Source organism: Phyllobates terribilis, unplaced genomic scaffold, assembly GCF_046119375.1.
Source record: "Phyllobates terribilis strain yellow unplaced genomic scaffold, ASM4611937v1 Scaffold_1__5_contigs__length_1240528914, whole genome shotgun sequence".
NCBI lineage: Eukaryota > Metazoa > Chordata > Amphibia > Anura > Dendrobatidae > Phyllobates > Phyllobates terribilis.
Genome location: NW_027362761.1, coordinates 190,236,920 through 190,260,138, shown reverse-complemented (window position 1 = coordinate 190,260,138; position 23,219 = coordinate 190,236,920). Strand labels below are relative to the sequence as shown.

Sequence of the window (23,219 nt, the reverse complement as noted above, 5' to 3'; positions counted from 1 at the left end):
GGTCACTTTTAGACCCCTTTTTGAATATTGGTACCACATTTGCTTGGCGCCAGTCTAGTGGGACAGTCCCTGTCCATAAAGAGTGCTTGAATATAAGATACAGCGGTCTGTCTATCACATTACTTAATTCTTTTAGTACCCGGGGGTGTATGCCATCTGGGCCTGGTGACTTGTCTATTTTGATATTATTTAGGCGTTTCTGAACTTCCTCCTGGGTTAGGTGGGTGATATTTAGCGGAGGGTTTACTTTCTCACTCTGCATTTCCTCCGATAAATTGTTTTCTTTTGTGAAAACAGTGGAGAAGAAGCTATTGAGTAGGTTTGCTTTACCCTCATCGCCCTCTATGATTTTACCCAGGTTATTTTTCAATGGGCCAACTCCATCAGTTTTAATCCTTTTACTGTTTATATAGTTAAAGAACAGTTTGGGATTCGTTTTACGTTCCTTGGCAATTAGTCTCTCTGTCTCCTCTTTTGCTATTCTTATTTGTTTCTTACAGATTTTGTTTTTTTCCCTATAAGATATTAGCGCTTCCTCGCTGCCTTCTTGTTTAAGTTTACCGAAAGCCCTTTTTTTGTTTTTCATTGCCCTCTTGACTTCCTTATTTAGCCACATTGGCTTCCTCCTATTCCTAGCCCTTTTATTCCCATAAGGTATGGACCTTCTACAGTGACTATGTAGGACTGTTTTGAAAATTTCCCATTTTCTATCCGTGCTCCTATTACTAAAGATACTATCCCAGTCTATAAGGTGAAGGGCATCTCTTCGCTGATCAAACTTTGCCCTCCTGAAGTTCAGTGTTTTTGTGACTCCCTTGCTGGGCACCCTACTGAAGCACATGTGGAATTGTATAATGTTGTGGTCACTATTTCCCAAGTGCCCCCCACCTGCACCTTAGTTATTCTGTCTGGCCTGTTAGTTAATATTAAGTCTAAAAGGGCCGTCCCTCTAGTTGGTTCCTGCACAAGTTGTGACAAATAATGGTCTTTGATAATTGACAGAAACCTGTTTCCTTTCTGAGATCTACAGCTTTCGGTTTCCCAGTCTATATCGGGGTAGTTGAAGTCCCCCATAATAATCACCTCGTTATTTTTTGCTACTTCGTCTATTTGTCTCATTAATAGACTTTCCGTGGCTTCTGCTATATTTGGTGGTTTATAACAGACTCCTATGATAATTTTATTATTGTTTTTTGCCCCATGTATCTCCACCCATAAGGACTCGACCTCCTCATTTCCCTCCCATACATCCTCCAGTATTGTAGGCTTTAGACACGTCTTTACATATAGACAGACTCCACCCCCTTTCCGATTTCTTCGATCCCTTCTAAACAGACTGTAACCCTGTAAGTTAATTGCCCAGTCATAGCTTTCATCTAACCATGTCTCGGTTATTCCCACTATGTCATAGCTACCTGTAGATATTTCTGCTTCAAGTTCATCCATCTTGTTTGTCAGGCTCCTGGCATTTGCTAGCATGCAGTTTACATGATTTTGTTTTGTTCCAATCTTCTCCCTGTGGATTGTATTAGAAATTTTCCAAGTATCTTGTCTTGGACCTTCTTTGTCGCACTTCATATCTTTCATTAGTATGTTCTCTGGTTGCATGTTCGTGTCCGGCGTTTTTCTTCCCATCCCCTCTTCTTCTAGTTTAACGCCCTCCTGATGAGTGTTGCGAGTCTCCTGGCGAATGTGTGTTTCCCGGGTTTGTTGAGGTGTAGTCCGTCTCTGGCAAGGAGTCAGTCATAGAGATAATTCACACCGTGGTCCAGGAATCCAAATCCTTGTTGTCTGCACCATCGTCTCAGCCAGTTGTTCACATCAAGGATCCTGTTCCATCTCCTGACGCCATGCCCATCTACTGGAAGGATAGAAGAAAAAACTACCTGCGCATCCAGTTCTTTTACTTTCTTCCCCAATGCTTCAAAGTCCTTGCAGATTGTCGGTAGGTCCTTCTTTGCCGTGTCATTGGTGCCAACATGTATCAGAAGAAATGGGTGGACATCCTTGGAACTGATGAGCTTCGGTATCCTATCGGTAATATCCTTGATCTTCGCCCCTGGGAGGCAGCATACTTCTCTTGCGGTTATGTCCGGTCTGCAGATAGCTGCTTCTGTTCCTCTCAGTAGTGAGTCTCCCACCACCACCACTCTTCTTCCCTTCTTGGCTGTCCTTTTTCTTGTCGCTTCTGGGTGTTTCTGGGTGCTCTTTTCTTTTTTGCTTGCTGGTAGTTCCTTATCCTTAGGTGTGCCATCTTCGTCCTCCACAAGTCCTTGGAATCTGTTTCTCAGTTGTGTGGTTGGTGGTGTCTCCATGGTCTTCTTGCTTCTTTTGGTCACTTGCCTCCACTTGTCTGCCTCTGGAGGTTCTCTGACGCTTCCTTCACTTTCCGTCACCAGTAGTGACGCTTCTGTTCTGTCCAGGAAGTCTTCATTTTCCTTGATGAGTTTTAATTTTGCAATTCTTTCTTCCAGTCCCTGCACCTTTTCTTCTAAAAGAGCCAGTAGTCTACACTTCTGTCAGGTGAAGTTGGTTTCAGCTTCTGGTCGATCTGTGAACATGTAGCACATGCTGCAGCTCACCATGTAGGTTGTCACATCTGCCATGCTGCTCCTTGTCCCTGCTGACTTGATGTCTGTCTTCTTTCTTGTGATACCCTAGGATAAACAAATTAAACAAATTCGCGGTTTGGCGATGCTGTACCCAACGATCTTCTAGCTGAAGGAGACTCTTCGCTGTTATTTTTGCAAAAGGAGGATCTACTAAATATTAATGTCACTTTTCTGGTGAGGTGCCCATACTTATGCACCTGTCAAATTTTGTTTGAATGCAGATTGCACATTTTCTGTTAGTACAATAAACCTCATTTCAAGGCAGAAACATTACGGTGTCCAACAGTTATTACATATATCAAACAAATAGCTGTTGCAAAAACACCAATTTTTATAAAACATTAAGCTTAAGATTAATAGGGGTGCCCAAACTTTTTCATTTAACTGTACAGTGAGGCGAAGTGATGTACAGTGAGGCGAAGTGATATACAGTAATCTTAGTACTGAGAAACAAGCATTGTGTACAGCATAATACGAACATTACAATTTTAATTTTGTAATGTTCTAATGATAAGTTCCATTAAGGAAAGAAGCTTCCAGTTAAACCTGAATGTAATATTATACATAAAAATCTTGAACAGAAATGTGTTTTCAGAGGTATTATTCTGCAGCCTCACATCACGCCAACAAATAAAACTCTAAAACAAATGCCTCTTTAACCACTTTTCAGCATTTTCAACCTTTATATTTAGCTAATTAGACCTAAAGCATTGTTAGGTATTTCTAATTTCAATATTTGCATCTGTTTCCTTTACCCTAGAGGAGATCTTGTCTGAGAATGAACCATAGAAATAAATACCCTGCAGTTTTTAGAAATCACTGCCATTTTCTTGGCCAGGGATCCCATGAGCATTAAAATAAAGGGGGCAAACTATAAAAAAAGATGACTCCACAGTTTTACTCTGTAATTAATATTTTGCAAAAAGCTGAATATGACAAAGCTATGAGCAGTTTTGCTTAAAAGTCTAAAATAATCAGCTTATGGTACAAGTAATTTATTTATTCCTATTTAATTAAAGAAATGCAGCTAGCTACTGTATTTACTGTACTTAGCACTACTACAATGATTACTTTACACCTATTAGTAATTAATCACTTTGGGTAGTCCATAAATGCCTCTGGTACTTCAATATGGGCCATGCATCAAGGTGTATGTGCTTTATGACAGCTGCAAAGAATGGGGTTTAATAGGCACATTCACACAGGATTACTTTGTATTATTGTTTGTCCAAGAAGAACCTGCAAAAAAAAAAGAATAATAGCAGGATTTGGACCTCCTCCGTGCTTTGCAGGGCTGTGGAGTGGGAGTCCATTTTGGCGGAGTCGGTATAAAATGGACTAACTCCAACTCCTAAAATATATAATAAATTGGGTACAGTAGTTCAATGCAGTTTGTGGGAAATATTTTTTTCATAAGAATTTGGGAAAGTTATGAAATGTCCTATTCCTGATCTAAGGGTGTAGACTTTTAGCTGAGATGAATCTGTGCTACAGTAAATTTATCACTTAAACATGAGCCATGTATGAGGGAGTCGGAGTCGTAGTTGGAGTTGGTGTCATGGAAATTGAGGAGTCGGAGTAAGAGGTTTGGCTTACCGACTCCACAGCCCTGGTGCTTTGGATTCACTTCTGGTTTTGGGTCGTACAACACTGACTAAAATAAGCCAAGTAGCCAACTTTGATGTGGTTGTACATCTGCTTGGACCACTGGTGAACAATCGTTTTTGGTTCAAGGGCAACATCCTCACATGGATCTAATCTCAGGAAAAGGGTATTACCATCTCAGACATTTATGGCATATTGAAAGCATATAATATAAACATTTGATAGTTGGGAGACTGGAAGTGCAACCGTCATCTAAGGGGAGAATAAGAGTTCCCATTTCCTCCGTTCGGAGTTCAGAAAGGAACACGCCTCTAGGAATTGGGGTTCTGCGAGTTAAAGAAACTGTTGGATATTTCACTACTCCCACAAACCACATGCATGACCACCTCATCTATGCTTCCATAATCTGGACCTCATTCAACCTCCTATCACTATAAAATTACATCACGCTTTCCCCTATAATACAAATCTGCTGCCTTTATAGTAACCATCAACTTTGTCCTGTCCTTCAAACCATACATCCAAACCTTTACCACCTACACATCAAAAATATTTCCAAAATTCATCCCTTCCTCAACCCTGAATCTACTAAATGCTAGTGCATGTCCTCATCATCGCCTGCCTTAACTACTGGAATATCGTAAGCGAAATCGCTGGCAGGAGTGGTCAGTGACCTGCCTGTTAGCTCTTAGCCCCATAGCAAAAAATAATAAAAGACCCGAATAACCCCTTTGGCTACGTGCCCACGATCAGGAATTAGCATTTTGGAAGCAGCACATTTCCGCTGCATCCAAAACGCTGTATTCTAATTACCGCACTTGTGTTTAGGTACATGTGGATTTACCGCATGTAATGACATTTTTTTGTGGAAAATATGCAGTCTCTGCTACAGAAATTGACACGCTGCGGCTCGTAAACCCACACCATGGGCGAGTTTACGTAGCATTAAAAAGCATAGTGGGCATGGGATATCTATACACCCCATCCACTGTGCTTGCAAATGTACAACACAGCGTTTTGGATGCAGCGAAAATACGCTGCGTCCAAAACATTATTATTCCTGATCGTGGGCACAAACTTTTTAAGTAGGGTAGAAAAAAAATGTCCACTAATCCATATGCTTATGTGGAATCTGTCATCTTTCCAAACACAAATTAGACTAAATACACAGTCACATAGAAACTTAGCCCATATAAAAAGAATGATGTAAATACTTTTACGCCCAAAAATGACAAAAGTATTCTCGGAGTGATACCTTTATTGGCTAACCAGAAAAATATATATATATGCAAGTATTACATAGAGGCTCCTTCTTCAGGCAATATTACAAATGAATTCATAAGATCAGAGGCACAACATTTAAGAGATGTTACAGCAATACATTTATTCATGGGGTGATGCCTCCTAATGATAAATTAGAGATCAAATTCAGGGTATTTAGTTGCAAATGGCAAGTCTGTGTGAATGTTTAATTATCTGCAGACCGTTTGGTGGAGGTGTGAATTGAATCTACATTATGTAGTGAGTCATAAATCCAGGTGTTAGATGGAGTCCTTTTGTCAAGGAATTAAACATCCTTATCAATTTGAATTCCCAAATTTTTCTCTCTCCGTCATCGTTGAAATGACCTTTTGGTACTAAAACTTTTAGATATGTCATACAGTGTCCTGGAAATGTTTTCCCACAGGTGTGTCCAGTTCATTCTTAATTGTGTGTCTCTGTAAATTCATTCTTGTTTGCAGTTTTTGCATAGTTTCTCCAATAAAGGTATCACTCCAAGAATACTTTTGTCATTTTTGGGCATAAAAGTATTTACATTGATTTTTATGACTAACATGGTACCACAATATAACTTTGTAGTGTACGTCACTCGTATAAAGAGCATATCTTTAGTACATTAATCCCTGCACCACAAGGCTATATTCACACGTTGCATCTTTGCTGCGTTTTTTTTAATGCAAATTAAAAGCTGCGTTTTACAGTACCAGCAAAAGTGATGAGATTTCAGAAATCTCACGAACACACATTGTTTTTTTCTCCTGACTGAATTGGAAAACTGCATCATGTCACTACTTTCAGCGCTTTTGTAGCTTTTTTTTCACCCATACAAAGCAATGTGTAAGTATAAAAAAGCAGCCATCAGGTTTTGCTGTAGAAAATGCAGAAACAACAGGCACTAAACTGTATCAGCATGAAAAAGGCAGCAAAAAAGCAGCAAAACCTGCTTTTTTAAGCAGCTTCTTTACTGCCAAGAGAGCAGGTTTTGCCTGCAGAATAAAAGGCAGCAAAAATGCAATGTGTGAACATAGCCTGTGTCTCCAGAAAAGGCTGCAATACATAAATAAGCAATTTAGGGTGCTCCGTGCACCCCCGGTGAGCTCTGGGCCACACCAAGGATGCAGCAAGCACCCTAATTTGCATATTGATTAAACAGCCTTTTCTGGACACTAAAGGCGGGGATTAATACACTAAAGGTATGCTTTTTATAGGTTCTAAGTCTCCTAGGTCACCGTGTACTTAGTTTATTTTCTATTTGGGACGAGGATGAAAGGCTTTCATTAAAGCTATTCTAAAAAGTAGTCTCATTCATATACACGGAACATCTCGGGGTCATACAGAGATTCTGTATTTTACAAGCACTGCATGAATTGTCCCTATAGATTGAGAGATTTTATTATTTTATTCTTCACAGACATCAATATGTACATTGCAACCACTCATATCATTTATCATTTCGGCTCTGTTTAGTTAGCGCTGGAGAAGAATGCCACACCTATTTATTTAATGTCCTATTTGGCAGCTGCAGACTATTATTTCCTAGAAGCTGAGTGCTATGTAGTAAGTCCACTGCGGCTAATGCGAGCTGCTAAAACACAGACACATGGAGACGAGGAGAAGGATAAAATCCTATCGCTGTCTTAAGTCGCAGGAATGTGACATAGGTGGCAATGACACATTTAGAATTATAAACCTAGTGGATAGCAGTGGTATTCTATACTGGACTTCCAAACTATGAATATTGTATTTATGGCCATTCCAATCAATGTACACTACAACCAAATCCATTTAGGGGAAATTACAAGACCTACAAGAGCAGGAATGCCTGACTCCAATCAATTTCATGGGAGACAAAAAGTCTAAGTGTATACTTGTATATTAGGAAGGATAGAGAAATCCTTGTCACCCTTGTACACATAGTTATTTGAAAAAGTTTGGGCACCCCTATTAATCTTAAGCTTAATGTTTTATAAAAACTGGTGTTTTTGCAACAGCTATTTCAGTTTGATATATGTAATAACTGTTGGACACAGTAATGTTTCTGCCTTGAAATGAGGTTTATTGTACTAACAGAAAATGTGCAATCTGCATTCAAACAAAATTTGACAGGTGCATAAGTATGGGCACCTCACCAGAAAAGTGATATTAATATTTAGTAGATCCTCCTTTTGCAAAAATAACAGCCTCTAGTCGCTTCCTGTAGCTTTTAAGGAGTTCCTGGATCCTGGATGAAGGTATTTTTGACCATTCCTCTTTACAAAACAATTCCAGTTCAGTTAAGTTTGATGGTCGCCGAGCATGGACAGCCCTCTTCAAATGATCCCACAGATGTTCAATGATATTCAGGTCTGGGGACTGGGATGGCCATTCCAGTACATTGTAATTGTTCCTCTGCATGAATGCCTGAGTAGACTTGGAGCGGTGTTTTGGATCATTGTCTTGCTGAAAGATCCATCCCCTGCTTAACTTCAACTTTATCACTGATTCTTGAACATTATTGTCAAGAATCTGCTGATACTGAGTGGAATCCATGCGTCCCTCAACTTTAACAAGATTCCCGGTGCCGGCATTGGCCACACAGCCCCAAAGCATGATGGAACCTCCACCAAATTTTACTGTGGGGAGCAAGTGTTTTTCTTGGAATGCTGTGTTTTTTTGCCGCCATGCATAACGCCTTTTTGTATGACCAAACAACTCAATCTTGGTTTCATCAGTCCACAGGACCTTCTTCCAAAAAGAAATTGGCTTCTCCAAATGTGCTTTTGCATACCTCAGCCGACTCCGTTTGTGGCATGCTTGCAGAAACGGCTTCTTTCGCATCACTCTCCCATACAGCTTCTCCTTGTGCAAAGTGTGTTGTATAGTTGACCGATGCACAGTGACACCATCTGCAGCAAGTTGATGCTGCAGCTCTCTGGATGTGGTCTGAGGATTGTCCTTGACTGATCTCACCATTCTTCTTCTCTCCCTTTCTGATGTTTTTCTTGACCTGCCACTTCTGGCCTTAACAAGAACTGTCCCTGTGTTCTTCCATTTCCTTACCATGTTCCTCACAGTGGAAACTGACAGGTTAAATCTCTGAGACAGCTTTTTGTATCCTTCCCCTGAACAACTATGTTGAATAATCTTTGTTTTCAGATCATTTGACAGTTGTTTTGAGGAGCCCATGATGCCACTCTTTAGAGGAGATTCAAACAGGAGAACAACTTGCAAGTGGCCACTTTAAGTAGCTTTTCTCATGATTGCATACACCTGGCTATGAAGTTCAAAGCTCAATGAGGTTACAAAACCAAAAAAAGTGCTTTAGTAAGTCAGTAAAAAGTAGGTAGGAGTATTTAAAACAAGAAAATGATAAGGGTGCCCATACTTATGCACCTGTCAAATTTTGTTTGAATGCAGATTGCACATTTTCTGTTAGTACAATAAACCTCATTTCAAGGCAGAAACATTACTGTATCCAACAGTTATTACATATATCAAACTGAAATAGCTGTTGCAAAACCACCAATTTTTATAAAACATTACGCTTAAGATTAATAGGGGTGCCCAAACTTTTTCATATAACTGTAATAAAAAATAGTTTCAACTCTCGTGGCACAGTTGCCTTCAGCAGTGTGATGTCAATAAATCACTTGGTGTCAGCACATAACTTCTTCACTGCACGGTATGAAAAATAAATTCCATAAATTACAGTAGCTATCCGAAATCTGCGGAAAAGGATAGTGTGAGCATAAATCTTGCTTTTGATTCCTGCAGATAGTAACATGATGTCTTTAAGAAGCTATATTTCTTTCCAAAACCAAAAGATGGATAAATAATGGAATAATTGAGCAGGATGACCCCAGCCAAGATGTCTAAGTGGAGTTAGAGAGTTACAGTTAGGTCCAGAAATATTTGGACACTGACCGTATCGTATCTTCATGATTTGGGCTCTGCATGCCACTACTTTTGATTTAAAATTAAACAACTGATATGCAATGCAATTCAATTGTAGACTTTCTAGTTTAATTAAAGAGGTTGCACAAAAATATTCTGTGAAACATTTAGGAATTGCAATCATTTTTCTACAAAGCCTCCTTATTTTAGGAGCTCAAAAGTAATTGGACAAATTATCTTTACCATAAATAAAATGTTCATTTTTAATACTTTGTAGAGAATCCTTTGCAGGCAATGACTGCCTGAAGTCTGGAAGCCATGGACATCACCAAATGTGGGGTTTTGACCTTTGTGATGCTTTGCCAGACCTTTACTCCAGCTGACTTCTGTTGTTTCTTTATGGGTCTTTCTGCCTAAAGTTTTGTCATAAGCATATGACATGCATGCTCGATGTGGTTGAGATCTGACGATTGACTCGACCATTGCAGAATATTCCACTTCTTTGCCTTAAAAATCCCCTGGGTTGCTTTTGCAGTATGTTTTGGGTCACAGTCCATCTGTACTGTGAAGCACCGTCCAATCAACCTTGCTGCGTTTGGTTGAATCTGAGCAGAGAGTATAGTCCTGTACACTTCAGAATTCATCTGGCTGCGTTTGTCTTTGGTCACATCATCAATAAACACTAGTAACCTAGCGCCATTGGGAGCCATGCATGCCCAAGCCATCACACTGCCTCCGCCGTGTTTTACAGAGGATGTGGTGTGCTTTGGATCTTGAGCAGTTCCAAGTCTTCTCCATACTTTCTTCTTCACATCATTCTGGTACAGGTTGATCTTAGTTTCATCTGTCCAAAAAAATGCTTTACCAAACTGGGCTGGCTTCTTTAGACGTTTTTCTTATAATGTCTAATATGGCCTTTCTATTTATAAGGCTGATTAATGGTTTGCACCTTGTGATGAACCCTTTATATTTGCTCTCATGAAGACATCTCTTTATGGTAGACTTAGATACTGAAACACCTACTACCAGGACAGTATTCTTCACTTGGGTGGATGTAGTGAAAGGGTTTTCTTCACCATGGAAAGGATTTTGCGATCATCCACCACTGTTGTCTTCTGTGGATGTCCAGGATTTTTGGAGTTCCCAAGCTCACCAGTGCCCTCTTTTTTGCAGAGTGTACCAAACCATTGATTTGGTTACTCCTTAGATTCCTGCTATCTCCCCGATTGATTTCTTCATTTTTTCAGCTTTATGATGTTCTATTTTTCTTTTATTGAGAGTTCTTTTGACCGCATGTTGTGGATTCACAGCATCATCTGCCAAATGCAGATACAACACCTAGAATCAGCTCTAGACATTTTACCTGCTTAATTGATGATGGATTAATGAGGGAATAACCCATGCAGCCCATTAAGGAGCTTTTGGGATTATTGTCCAATTACTTTTGGTCCTTTTAAAAATAGGCAACTACATATTAAGCCCACCATCAGTGGAAAAGTGGTTGTGCATGAATGCCTCAATCTGTATGGGAGTTCCAAGTCTTCAGAACTCGCATACAAATGAGCCCACTCTGCATTATTCGGCCCAGGTTTATCAGCTAGATGATGGTCTCCTGTAGATGTCTTAAATGTCCAAGATGGGACAACTACTTTAATTCAACTCTTACTACAAAAAAGGAACACAAAATATTTTTGGAATCAATGAATTCTAGACAGGTCCTTGTGAAGAAACCCAATTCCGCATTGTAGACTATATTCACAGCTCTCCTCATGAGTTACACACGGGGCTTTGCCCCCCTCCCTTTGATCAGACCTCGAGCGGTCATACATTTATTACTTTTGGCCATGGCCCCATTATCAGTATTTGGTCAGTATTTTTGTGGAAACCTCTGGATCTTGGTATACTGCTAGAGGCCACAGCTCCACTATCAGTATTTGATCAGTATTTTTTCTCAGGAGTGGGAGCCAAAACCAGGTGAGAAACAATCAGAGAAAAGGTATAATAGAAACAAGTCACCAATTCTGCATTTATCACCCACTCCTGGGAAAAAATACTGATCAAATACTGATAGTGGGGCCGTGGCCTTTAAATGAGATCACACCTATACAATATAACACCTTTCTTCTAATGCATGTTTTCAACAATATGCTCTGAATTCACCTATATGCTCCCATTAATGGTATTGCAGTTGAACAGTGAATAAGTAATACTGCAGTAAATCACAGGGAAAGCTGCTCAATAAAACAGTCCTTACACATTGGAGCAAAACCAGTCAAACTCGAGAAGGGACTGGACAACTATCATATGTGAATAGTGACGCATTAGGCCCTGTTTACACTGCACTTTTGCAGTGCGTTCCATCTGAATCTCCCTAAAACCGTAATTCATATGGAATTCAGACGAACCCCCAACCGGGCCATAGACTACAGTGACAAATGGAGTATTTTTCTGAACGTGTCTGTTTAGACAAGAGAAACGTCCAAAAAAGCATTCGTTTGACAGATGGTAAAGGTGTGTGGGTTACCAGCAGTGCTGGTGCGCTGTTCCTGGCCACTTGCGAGGTATTGTCTATGCTATGGGCACCTGTGCTATTCATTGGGACAGTTTGTGTATATGATACCTGCCATGTCAGCAGGGCCTCTTTTCTCCCAATACGGAATAGGTGGCAGAGAACGCCTTTAAGGGCTATGTTTTGTATTGGGCAGTAACATAGCTTCCATAAAGCATGCTACCAACTTCTGTATGCCTGCATATAAAATCAGAATGCAGAGGTTTTTGAATCTAACTGCAAAATAAAAAATATTATCTACATTGGAGATATTCTGATGCGCTGCCGAACAACTGGAAAGAAAAGTCCAGTTACCTTAACATTCTTTAATAGGGCAGTACTGTAGCTGAACGGCTAATGATGTTGCAGGGAACTCTGAGGACTTGTACTTGAATCCGACCAAGGAAACACACATTAAGTTTTTCTTCTACCCCTGCCTCAAGGGGAACCTGTCACCAGAAATAACGCTATTAACCAGCAGATATGTGATTAATCTGCAGCATAAATCTGTTAATCAGCTCGGCGCGTGCACGCAGCCAAATGCAGAGGGGAGAAAATGAACTCTATTCTCCTTGCCAGCATTCGGTTTCAGTCATGTGGACGGGGGCGGCGCAGGTTCAGTCATCGCTCTGACAATACAGAGCGGCCGCTGTAACCGCACCCCCAGCCCTGACTGACACTCCCACCGCATTGTGGCCAGCTGTCAGTAAGGGCAGGGGACGCAGACACAGTGGCCACTCTGTATTCTCAGAGCGATGACCGAACTCCCGGCACTCCCGCCCCCATGATTGAAACCAAATGCTGGCGGGGAGAATAAAGTTAATTTTCTCCTCGCTGCATTCAGCTGTGCGCAAGCGCCGGGTAGCATAATAAATCTGTTAACCTGCAGATTAACAGCGTTATTTCTGGTGACAGGTTTCCTTTAACAAGGTTTTCTCTGTGTCTTCTGGTTTCATTCACTATTCCAAAAATACACTGATAAATAATTAACTTAACTCTGAGAGTCCTCAGTGGTTGATACCTTTTAATGGTTACTGGCTAACACTGTACAAAGATATATATTTTTCTTGGTTTACATACTAATGTCGATTTCAGAGTATGATAAACAGGGCTGTGGAGTCGGAGTCCATTTTGGTGGAGTCGGAATCGGTATAAAATGGACCGACTCCAACTCCTAAAATATATAATAAATTGGGTACAGTAATTCAATGCAGTTTGTGGGGAATATTTTTTCATAAGAATTTGGGAAAGTTATGAAATGTCCTATAAATGTCCTATTCCTGATCTAAGGGTCTAGACTTTTAGCTGAGATTAATCTGTGCTACAGTAAATTTATCACTTAAACATGAGCCATGTATGAGGGAGTCTGTGTCATGGAAATTGAGGAGTCGGAGGTTTGGCTTACAGTCTCCACAGCCCTGATGATAAAGTACTTAGATTGAAAGCCACACAGAGTTCTGTGAAATATCTGAGGCTCTTATGAGAGGAAATTAAAAAACACAATGTCATGAGGTACAGGGTGACACATAGCAGACTGAGAAGGCAATGTTTCCAATATCACCCTTATCCCAATATTATTTGAAGATCTAAATCTACCAAAGACTTTCTATTTTTGAGAGGTTAAAGCATACCGATGTAGCCTCTGCAATTAATTTATTCTACCCTCATGATGTATTTATATTTATTTATTTGGCATAATATATAGACAAGTCCTATGAATATCATATCCACCGTATTATACTCTCGTGGTTCACGGTCAGTGTGAAAAAGCTGACATGTGCGCACCACCATTTACAATGGGTCTGCATGTGTCCGTATTTGCAGTTCTTAAAAACGGACCGCATACTGACACAAAAAACAGATGTGTGAAGGAGGCCTTAGAGTGAAGCTGAGAGACAAAGGTCAGCCCTTTAGAGTGCAGGTGTAAGAAGTCAAAATTAAAGGGAACCGGTCACATCCTAGCTACTATCTACACTGCCCCCATAGCGTTGTTAGTGATGCAATGTGCATCACTAACAAGCTGTTTTCATGAAAATCGGTGGTAGTATAATGAGGTTATAATGTTTTATACACTTTGTCCTACCTGCTCGTATTCAGTCATAGGGGAGTGATCCTCAGATTCAGTCATAGGGGAGTGATCCTCAGATTCAGTCATAGGGGAGTGATCCTCAGATTCAGTCATAGGGGAGTGATCCTCAGATTCAGTCATAGGGGAGTGATCCTCAGATTCAGTCATAGGGGAGTGATCCTCAGATTCAGTCATAGGGGAGTGATCCTCAGATTCAGTCATAGGGGAGTGATCCTCAGATTCAGTCATAGGGGAGTGATCCTCAGATTCAGTCATAGGGGAGTGATCCTCAGATTCAGTCCTGGGCGGTCGCCACGTTCAGTTAGTGCTGGAGCCGCCCATGACATTTGAATATTGCTCCTGGCAAGTGCTAGGTATGAGGGGTGCAGGTGCATTTGCACACGTCGGGCCGCTGGTCCATCGCGTGCATACTAAGGATGTGGGATCACCAGCTTCAGTGCCCACGCGCTGTGACCTGCGGCTCCCGACACGTGCGTGGTCAATGTATTGTGTGGTCACCGCTGCAGTGTCACTGTGCACGTGCCGGGAGCCACAGATCACAGCGCGTGGGCACTGAAGCTGGTGATCACACATCCTTAGTGCGCACGCGCTGGACCAGCGGCCCGACGTGTGCAAATGCGCCTGCACCCCTCATACCGAGAACTTGCCAGGAGCAACATTCAAATGTCATGGGCGGTTCCAGCACTAATTGAACGTGGCGACCGCCCAGGACTGAATATGAGAATCACACCCCTATGACTGAATACGAGCAGGTAAGACAAAGTATATAAAACGTTATAACCTCATTATACTACCACCGATTTTCATGAAAACAGCTGGTTAGTGATGCACATTGCTTCACTAACAACGCTATGGGGGCAATGTACATAGCAACTAGGACGTGACAGGTTCCCTTTAAAAAAAAAAAAAAGTTTGAGGATTGTCTTTTTATCACACATTTGTCAGATCGTGTCAATTTCAATAGAGTATAAGGTATTTTATGTTTATTTTTTAGAAATCAGGAAAAATACCACAAAAAAAAAAAATACATGCTGGTACAGATTTATAAATGTATTTTTTATGTCATTTTTTAATAAAGTGTTAAAATAATGCTGTAATATAGTGAACATAGTGCACGTGTACTACTGCGACAATACCACCACACAGTGCACACATAACATACAACAGTGATTAAACACTACCATCATACAGGGAACAATTAATATTGCTATGCAGTACACACAAGTCCACAATGCCTAATAATAGCACCATACAATTCTCATAAAATGCTGCTTATATTTAAGATGTATTCAATACAATAAATATATTCATCAGTAGGGCAAAATCCCTTTAACTGTGTAGCATATTATGAGAACTATTCTACTGTACTTAAGCGCAAAATGCTACAATACTATGTAGCCAATTTTTATTTCAATGTAAAAACCAATTGACAAGCTATCATATTTTATCCAGAGGTAATCATAAAAAATGCATCCCTGCATGGTGGGACTTCATGGCTGTCTGAGGGACATAGAGCAAATTAGACTTTGTCCTAATTATTCCTATAAGTAAGAAAGTGAGAGCCAAATTGAGATTTTCAATTAGAAAGTATAGGGCTCATGGGCCCTCTATTGTATACCATCAGCCAGGTGCTACTCCTGAAGTCTGAAGAGGACTTGCAAAGTCTAGATTTGACAAGTGGAGTGGCTTATTGCAAAGGAGAAAATGAAAATCCATCTTAAAAGGGTACCGAACAGCAGCTTCATGCTGCGGGAACCATTGGCTGTGTGAATCAGAAACTTGCTGCATTATTACAGACAGGTATGATTTACTCTGAAACGCGTCAGCATTTCAGAGAAAGCATAAATTGATTAGCCAGGGACCATGCTTCTTGAATGACTATTCCATAAGGCAGATTCTTGGTGGTTTCTGCCTGCCACATGACTGACCGGTCTCTCCGTACATGTGTATGTATACGTGGACAGACCTGTGAGTGTAGGGAAGTAGGACGTGGTGAAGCTGCCAGGGTCCGGCCTCAGGCGAGTCATTCATGAAGTATGGTCCCTGGTAGGCTTATCAAAGTATGTTTTCTGTGAAATGCTGCAGAGTTTCAGAGTAAAACATACAATACTCGGATGCAGTAATGCAGCCAGTGTCGGATTCTTCCAGCCCAAGGTTCGGGCAACATAAATCAGGTGTCAGGTTCACTTAAACACAGCCAGAAGGCTTTAGAGATATGCACAGGACACCTGCATAATGGAATTTTCTGTCACGCCCTCAATATCCACATGCAAATTGGGTAATCACGAGGCCGGGTCTTTAGAATAGACTTAGTGTGATGGAAGGAGCACAACAACAACAACACAAATATCAGTTTTAGAACCACAGTTGTCACTATTTTTTATTTAATTCTACAAATATTATACAAAGGAACAATTTTAAGACTCAGGGCAATGTACCTTCTCCACATACGTGCAATTTATAACTGCGCAAAAAAATTCTCTTAAAGGGAAACACTGACCAGGTTTTTGCCAGCTAATCTGAGAGCTGCATGACGTAGAAACAGAGACCCTGATTCCAGTGATGTGTCACTAATGCTTGCTGCAGTTTTTGCTAAAAACACAGTTTCATTATCAGGAGAGTATCACTAGAGGACTAGTAAAGCTTCTGCCATGTAGTCCTCTATATTCGTGAACTCTGTATAACTCCGCCCCCATCAGCTTTCTGCCTATGCACAGTGTCCACAGAAAGCTGCCAATCAGTGGTGTGGGACGGGGTTATACAGAGCTCAGAACACAGAGAACTAATAAATCTGCAGCAGATAAAACATTGAATTGATCAAAACTGCAGCAAGCAGCCCAGTAATGATAAATCACTGGAATCTGGGCCTCTGCCCCTTCATCATACTGCTCTCAGATGGTGTAGCAAATACCTGGTGTCAGATTCCCTTTAAACTACTAACAAGTAGCATCTGCATAGGGTTAAAATATTACACAAAGCAATAGTGCTCATGTAGCAATATATCATTTTTGCAATTTACACGCAGGGGAAGTATGCCTACATAGCAGTCTTCCTTATATCTTAGTAATATATACAAACACTGTACAGCACTCTGAAATTAATGAACACATGAACTCCACTATTGGTACACATGGAAAAAACGCTAAGCACTTTGCTTAAAGTTACGATGACAATGTGTAAATCCATCCATCTGCGACAAGGGTGACCTCTGTAGCATGGGACACTGGTTTTACAGACTCCCTTCTCTATGTGCCTAGCTGTGCCTCAAACTAGGGAAAACACTTTCCTAACTAGTTTCATTGCCGCTGTGATAGACGTCTGCCCCCACAGAGTTATGCCATGAAGCACATTTGCCCTACAGTATACTGCCATCATTCAGTTTTTTCATATGTATTATATCCGTGTTTTTCATGGCTAGAACATGTCCCCATCATAATCTATAGGGCTATTCACATGTCTGTGATTTTTGGAAACTGCATGTCTGTGCAGACACCATGGAGACATGTTAGTTTTTTACCGGCAGTACGGATGAAAAGTGCAAAACACGTACAGCATCACTGTACAATCCATGAGCTTTCTGTGATTAACACTGTAATGCAGAGGTCCCCAACCTGTAGCTTGGGAGCCACATGTGGCTCACGGTCCCATGTATTGTGGTTCGCAGCTGTCTGCCAGCTTGGTGCATTTGCTCCAGGTCTAGCAAACAGGTATGAAGAGCACATCTCAAAATGGTGAATTTTCTGAGTAGCCCTGCACAAAAGAGCAGATCTGGGTGCACATATACTGCTCTTAGGGGTTTAGCGATAATTTAAGTATGGTACGCTGGAGACAGGATGATACTACCTGTCAGAGGAGGTGCTAGAAACTGGATGCGACAGTGTGGTGGGAGTGCTAGATGGGAGAATACTCAATGGGGGTATTGTGGAAACCTCTAGATCTTGGTATACTGCTAGAGGCCACAGCCCCACTATCAGTATTTGGTCCGTATTCAGTCAGTATTTTTTCTCAGGAGTGGGAACCAAAACCAGGTGAGTAACAATCAGAGAAAAGGTATATTAGAAACAAGTCACCAATTCTGTATTTATCACCCACTCCTGGTTTTGGCTCCCACTCCTGAGAAAAAATACTGACCGAATACTGATTGTGGGTCCGTGGCCTCAGGGTGATTTCTGTGGAAAAGCTTTGGTTATCATCATACTCGCAACGGGGGTTTGGTTACCACTATTGTGAGGGGGAGGGAGCTGGACGCGGCTCGCGACTATCTCATCTCTCGGGAGCTGGACGCGGCTCGCGACTATCTCATCTCTCGGGAGCTGGACGCGGCTCGCGACTATCTCATCTCTCGGGAGGTGGACGCGGCTCGAGACCATCTCTCGGGAGCTGGACGTGGCTCGCGACCATCTCTCGGGAGCTGGACGTGGCTCGCGACCATCTCTCGGGAGCTGGACGTGACTCTCAAGGTCAGAAAGGTTGGGGACTGCTGTAATGGATAGGAGGGGCTTCATAATTTATAGATTCCTGAAAAACACTTGATTGTAAAAAACTGACACACTGATCAAATACTGATGAAATCTGATCCAAAACACTGACAATTATACTATTTTTTGGAGTACATGAAGAAACATAGGTGCCTGAAGGAGTTCCTGGATCTGTCGGCCCTCATACAGTAAGTTTTAGTAAATATGAGTTCCCAGCTGCTAGAGTATATTTTTTTCCTAGAACTCACTCTTTCTTTGTTATTCCTCGTGCAAATGTATGAAACAAGTCACAACCGTTCTGCTGGTCAGCAGGGTCTGTGTGGCAATCGCAGAATGGAGACCAGCATACTTTTGGGCTAATGTATGGTTGTTCTGCAGAGCCTCACGCTGGTATTACTAAACCAGTCAAACGTCATTTCTTTTGTCAACCCTACACCCTTATGTGAGTCAGGCGTGGAGGGGGGGGGGGGGACACATCAGGAGAGCACCTGTCACTACAATCACAGTGTATCTATCACAGAAGACAAAGTATCTGCATAGCTAGCGGGCAAACTGAGAATATACAATCGAAATGCCAGAAGTGTATCTAAAATGTGTCCCAAAATACATAGCAAGTTTCATAAAAAAAAAAAGAAAAGAAATGGAAACAACACTGGCAATCATTTAACCCTTTCCTGAACGGGCCATCTTCCGTTTTTTTGCTCTTTTCAGATCCATAACATTTTTTATTTTTCCGTCTACAAAGCAGTATGGAAGGTTGTTTATTGGAGAACGATCCGTAGTTTTGAATGTTATTATGTAACTTACTGAAAAATTTCCAAGTGCGGTGAAAAGTAGAAAAAAAAAAAAAAAAAAAAAAACGACTCCCGACATTATTTTGGGGGTTTTATGGCGTTCATAATGTGGTAAAAATAAGCTGGACAAAATCATTTTTCTTTAAACTTTAAGAGTATATTCACATGTTGTGTTTTTGCAATACGCGTATTTTTTGTCGCATTGTTGCAGTCGTTTTTTTGCAGCGTTGAAAAACGCTGAAAGAATTGAAATGCTGCGTCTTAGCAAAAACGCAGCAGGGCTCAAAGTACGCGCAGAAAAAAACCCCAAGATTTTAGAAATCTCATTGAATATGCTGGTACTTAAAACACTGTATTGTAAGCACCAAATATGCTGCGCAAAAAAAGTCAGTGAAAATGTCACTTATTAACAACCTAATTCTGATATTTGTAAGAAAAATTTGGCTTGTGTTGCCATTTTCTGAGATTTGGTGATATGGGGCTTGTTTTTTTTTTTTTTTTTTTTACGAGGTGAGCTGTATTTGTTAGTTACCATTTTTAGGTTTTAATCGCATTGTATTGCAGTTTTGGGGAAATGTGGAGTCTAAAAAAAAACAGCAATTCTGAACTATCAGTTGTTGTTTTCTTTATGACACTTTATATAGGATTCAAATAATTTTATATTTTCAGAGATCGGAATTTTACAAACAGCACAATACCAAATATATTTATTTATTTTTTATAATTTCTTTATTTTTGAGCTGGGAAAAGGAGAGTGATTTAAACACATTCTATTTTTTTATACTTTATAACAAAAAATACTTTATTTTTTAGTCTCACTAGGGGACTTGATCACTTCTACTACAGTGTTCCAGTATATAGTGAAACTGATGTTCTCCTATGAAGCCCAGCCACAGAAATAAGTATCTATATACAGTATTTATGATAGCACTACATCCTCCCCCAGCTATAGTGCACAACGTCAATGTGACACTATACGAATAGCTATGTTCCCTTGGAACAAGGGCAGTCACATTAGCCCCATTTACATAGGAAAACAGGGTGATTAGAATCAGCAGCTCTGTCATCTGACAGTTGTCCCAGCGATCAGATGATCACAGGCATTAGTAGACTGGGATGTCTGCCGCTTCCTATGTATACACAGTACTCATGGAACACAGCATATATACAGACATCAAACAGGCAGAAACCGTAAAAAAGCATTCCTGCCTTCTCTATTGGGTACAGCACACAACCTGTGGCTGAATACCCATGTGGGAAGCCTTTATTTTGCAGCCGGTTTCACATGTTAAAGGGACTACGATTTCTGGACTGGTCATTGGTCCTTGGTCTATTGCATTCTGGTTAGGTGAACAGGTCTATGAGATTTCAGAAATCTCATGTACATAACTTGTTTTTTTTTCCCTGACTGTTTTGTCAAAGAGATGTATTTTTGCAGAGTGCAGCATGTCACTTTCAGCGTTTTTCACTCATAGTAAACAATGGGTAGTGCAAAAAAGCAGCAAAAAAAGCAGGTATCAGGTTTTACTGCGTTTCTGATGTCAATACCTGAGGAAGTTGAATCAGGTTACTTTATTATGCACTAAATTTTATCATCAGCATGTGCAAGAGACAAATGTACAGTGACAAAAAAGCAGCAAAATCTGCTTTTTCGACGAAGCTTTTTTTTACTGCCAAGAGAGCAGGTTTTGCCTGCGGAAAACCCCCCCACCAAAAACGCAACATGTGAACATAGCCTTACCCTGTCATTACCCACTTGGTAAAGACCATGAAAAATAGCACTAAATATAAAAGGTCCTTATGGATCTGAATGGTGGATTTAAAATAAACCAAAATACAGAATACTCAGTACAGGTATGGGAATATAGTATGAGTAAAAACTGGCCAGTATCTAACTCACTGGCAGCCCGTGGTGGTTGTCCCTTGACCGATACAGGGAACAGCACTGTACATTAGGTAGTGGCCATTAAATATGACGAGGATGCAGTACCATGTACAACCGCCATCTACTGTACCGAGCTGTACAAGGTAAATAATGGTGGGGCCACAGCACTTGTCGGATCGCCATGACCCCTTCACTCAGCTGAGGATACGTCCAGAAACCCTTGTTGAAGCTGTATAGTGGCCTCCACCGCTTTCTGCATAATCCATGGCACGTTGGGTAGCCATAGCACACAATGACCCCTAATTGCAAGCTATGACCAGAGCCTTACTACAGCATCCCCTTTCTCTACAGAAGGGGTCTACAACCTGCGGTTGGGGGCCACACACGACCATTGGTGTCTTTCTGTGTGGCCCTCAGCTATCTGGTTGCAGACAGGGAGTAGAGGAGTATCGGGCAGCACATTAGGATGGGTAACTATTAATGGTGTGGGACCATGTCGGTGACCCTAGTTAGGGAGTAGATGAAGTAAAGAAGCGGCCATGCCCTGCGCTGCCATATTGTAGTTGATGGAAGAAGGCCAACGCTTGTCTGTGCCAGGGACTGGCAGTAACTACACTGGAGAAAGCTGAATCTTCCTTTCTGGATTGTGAACGGGAGAGAAGAGGACCTCTGTCCGGATAAGTGGGAGTCCTAAACACGGAATCAGCACCAATTAGCCATGTGTGCTGGGAGGTTTCTGATGCTTTATTGTTGCCCATGGGCCACGGGGATGGAGCAATGTGGCCCTAGGACCAGACAAGGTTGTGTGCCCCCGCCCTACAGGAAGATGTACATGTATGGCAGGTCGGACCACCCTGTGGAGAGGTCATTGCATGTTAGGATGTCGGGGACACGTGGGGTACACTACCCGCCCTGGGCACATGCCACATCTGAGGTGCTATGTGCCACTCCTGGGCACACAGACAATAAATAGGGCATAGCCCAGCAGTGCTGCCAGCTGTCTGGTGTAACGTGCCTACAGTATGGGAGGAATAAATCAGACAGCAGTGACGTGCAGCCATCCCTGGCACAGCTGGCACTCCGCCTGTCAATCCATGAGCTGCCTGGGGTCTGCAGCCAGGGGGCACATGTCACCTAGCAGTGTGCTGTTATGTACGGACCCGGGTGTGTCACTCACCGCCCCATATGCCCAACTTCAGCTGCGAGCTGTCCAGATTCACCACATAGTCGCCCAGGAAGCGGTTCAGCACATCCACCACCACAGACTCAAACACCATGGTGGCTCCCTGCTCCCGGGTGTCACCCCGGTATCCCCACCGCTCACACACTACTGCCGGGCCCGCCCCGGTCTCCTCATGCGCAGTACGCCCGGTCCGCCCTCCACACCGCGCCGCCCACCTCGGCCATGTGTAGGAAAGTCGCACAACTTGTGCTGTCACAGGCAGGACGGGGGGAAGGTGGTATGATTGCCAGTGCCAGGTGCCACCCCCGGCTGGTGACATGTCTGACCTCGTACTTGTCCCTCAGCGCAGAGTGCTCTGCCCCCACCATGGCTGGCATCAGGCAGCTGTGCCAATACAGAAAACAACAGGTCACCCGGCCTTATCTCCACATACGCCCTCTCAGTCCCTGCCATTACTAGTTTCGTTTTGGACATTCGCTAATTGCATGACAAGCAATTCCCTCTGAAAGAACAAAATGGCTACCACTGCTGGTCGGGCACAGAGCAGCAACCCCCCACACCTGTGCAGAGAGCAGCAATCCCCCCCCCACACACACACCTGTGCAGAGAGCAGCAATCCCCCCACACACCTGTACAGAGAGCAGCAATCCCCCAACACACCTGTGCAGAGAGCAGCAATCCCCCCACACCTGTGCAGAGAGCAGCAATCCCCCCACACACATGAGAAGAGAGCAGCAATCCCCCCCACACACCTGTACAGAGAGCAGCAATCCCCCAACACACCTGTACAGAGAGCAGCAATCCCCCCACACCTGTGCAGAGAGCAGCAATCCCCCCACACACATGAGAAGAGAGCAGCAACCCCCCCCCA

General features: G+C 42.1%; 1 protein-coding gene across 2 annotated transcripts in view; it reads right to left on the bottom strand.

Annotated features, from left to right (window-relative positions):
- VPS13A (vacuolar protein sorting 13 homolog A) overlaps positions 1 to 22,565 on the bottom strand; it is a 221,736-nt gene extending 199,171 nt beyond the window's left edge. Inside the window, exon 1 of one of the 2 annotated variants that reach the window (XR_012314200.1) lies at positions 22,343 to 22,565. Coding sequence is in view for 1 of the 2 variants with exons in the window: in XM_073670791.1 (XP_073526892.1) it covers positions 22,343 to 22,442 (100 nt within the window). In the remaining variant the exon portion in view is untranslated. The remainder of the gene's footprint in view (positions 1 to 22,342) is intronic. The other variant, XM_073670791.1, reaches the window with a different exon arrangement.
- Positions 22,566 to 23,219: the final 654 nt, after the last annotated feature.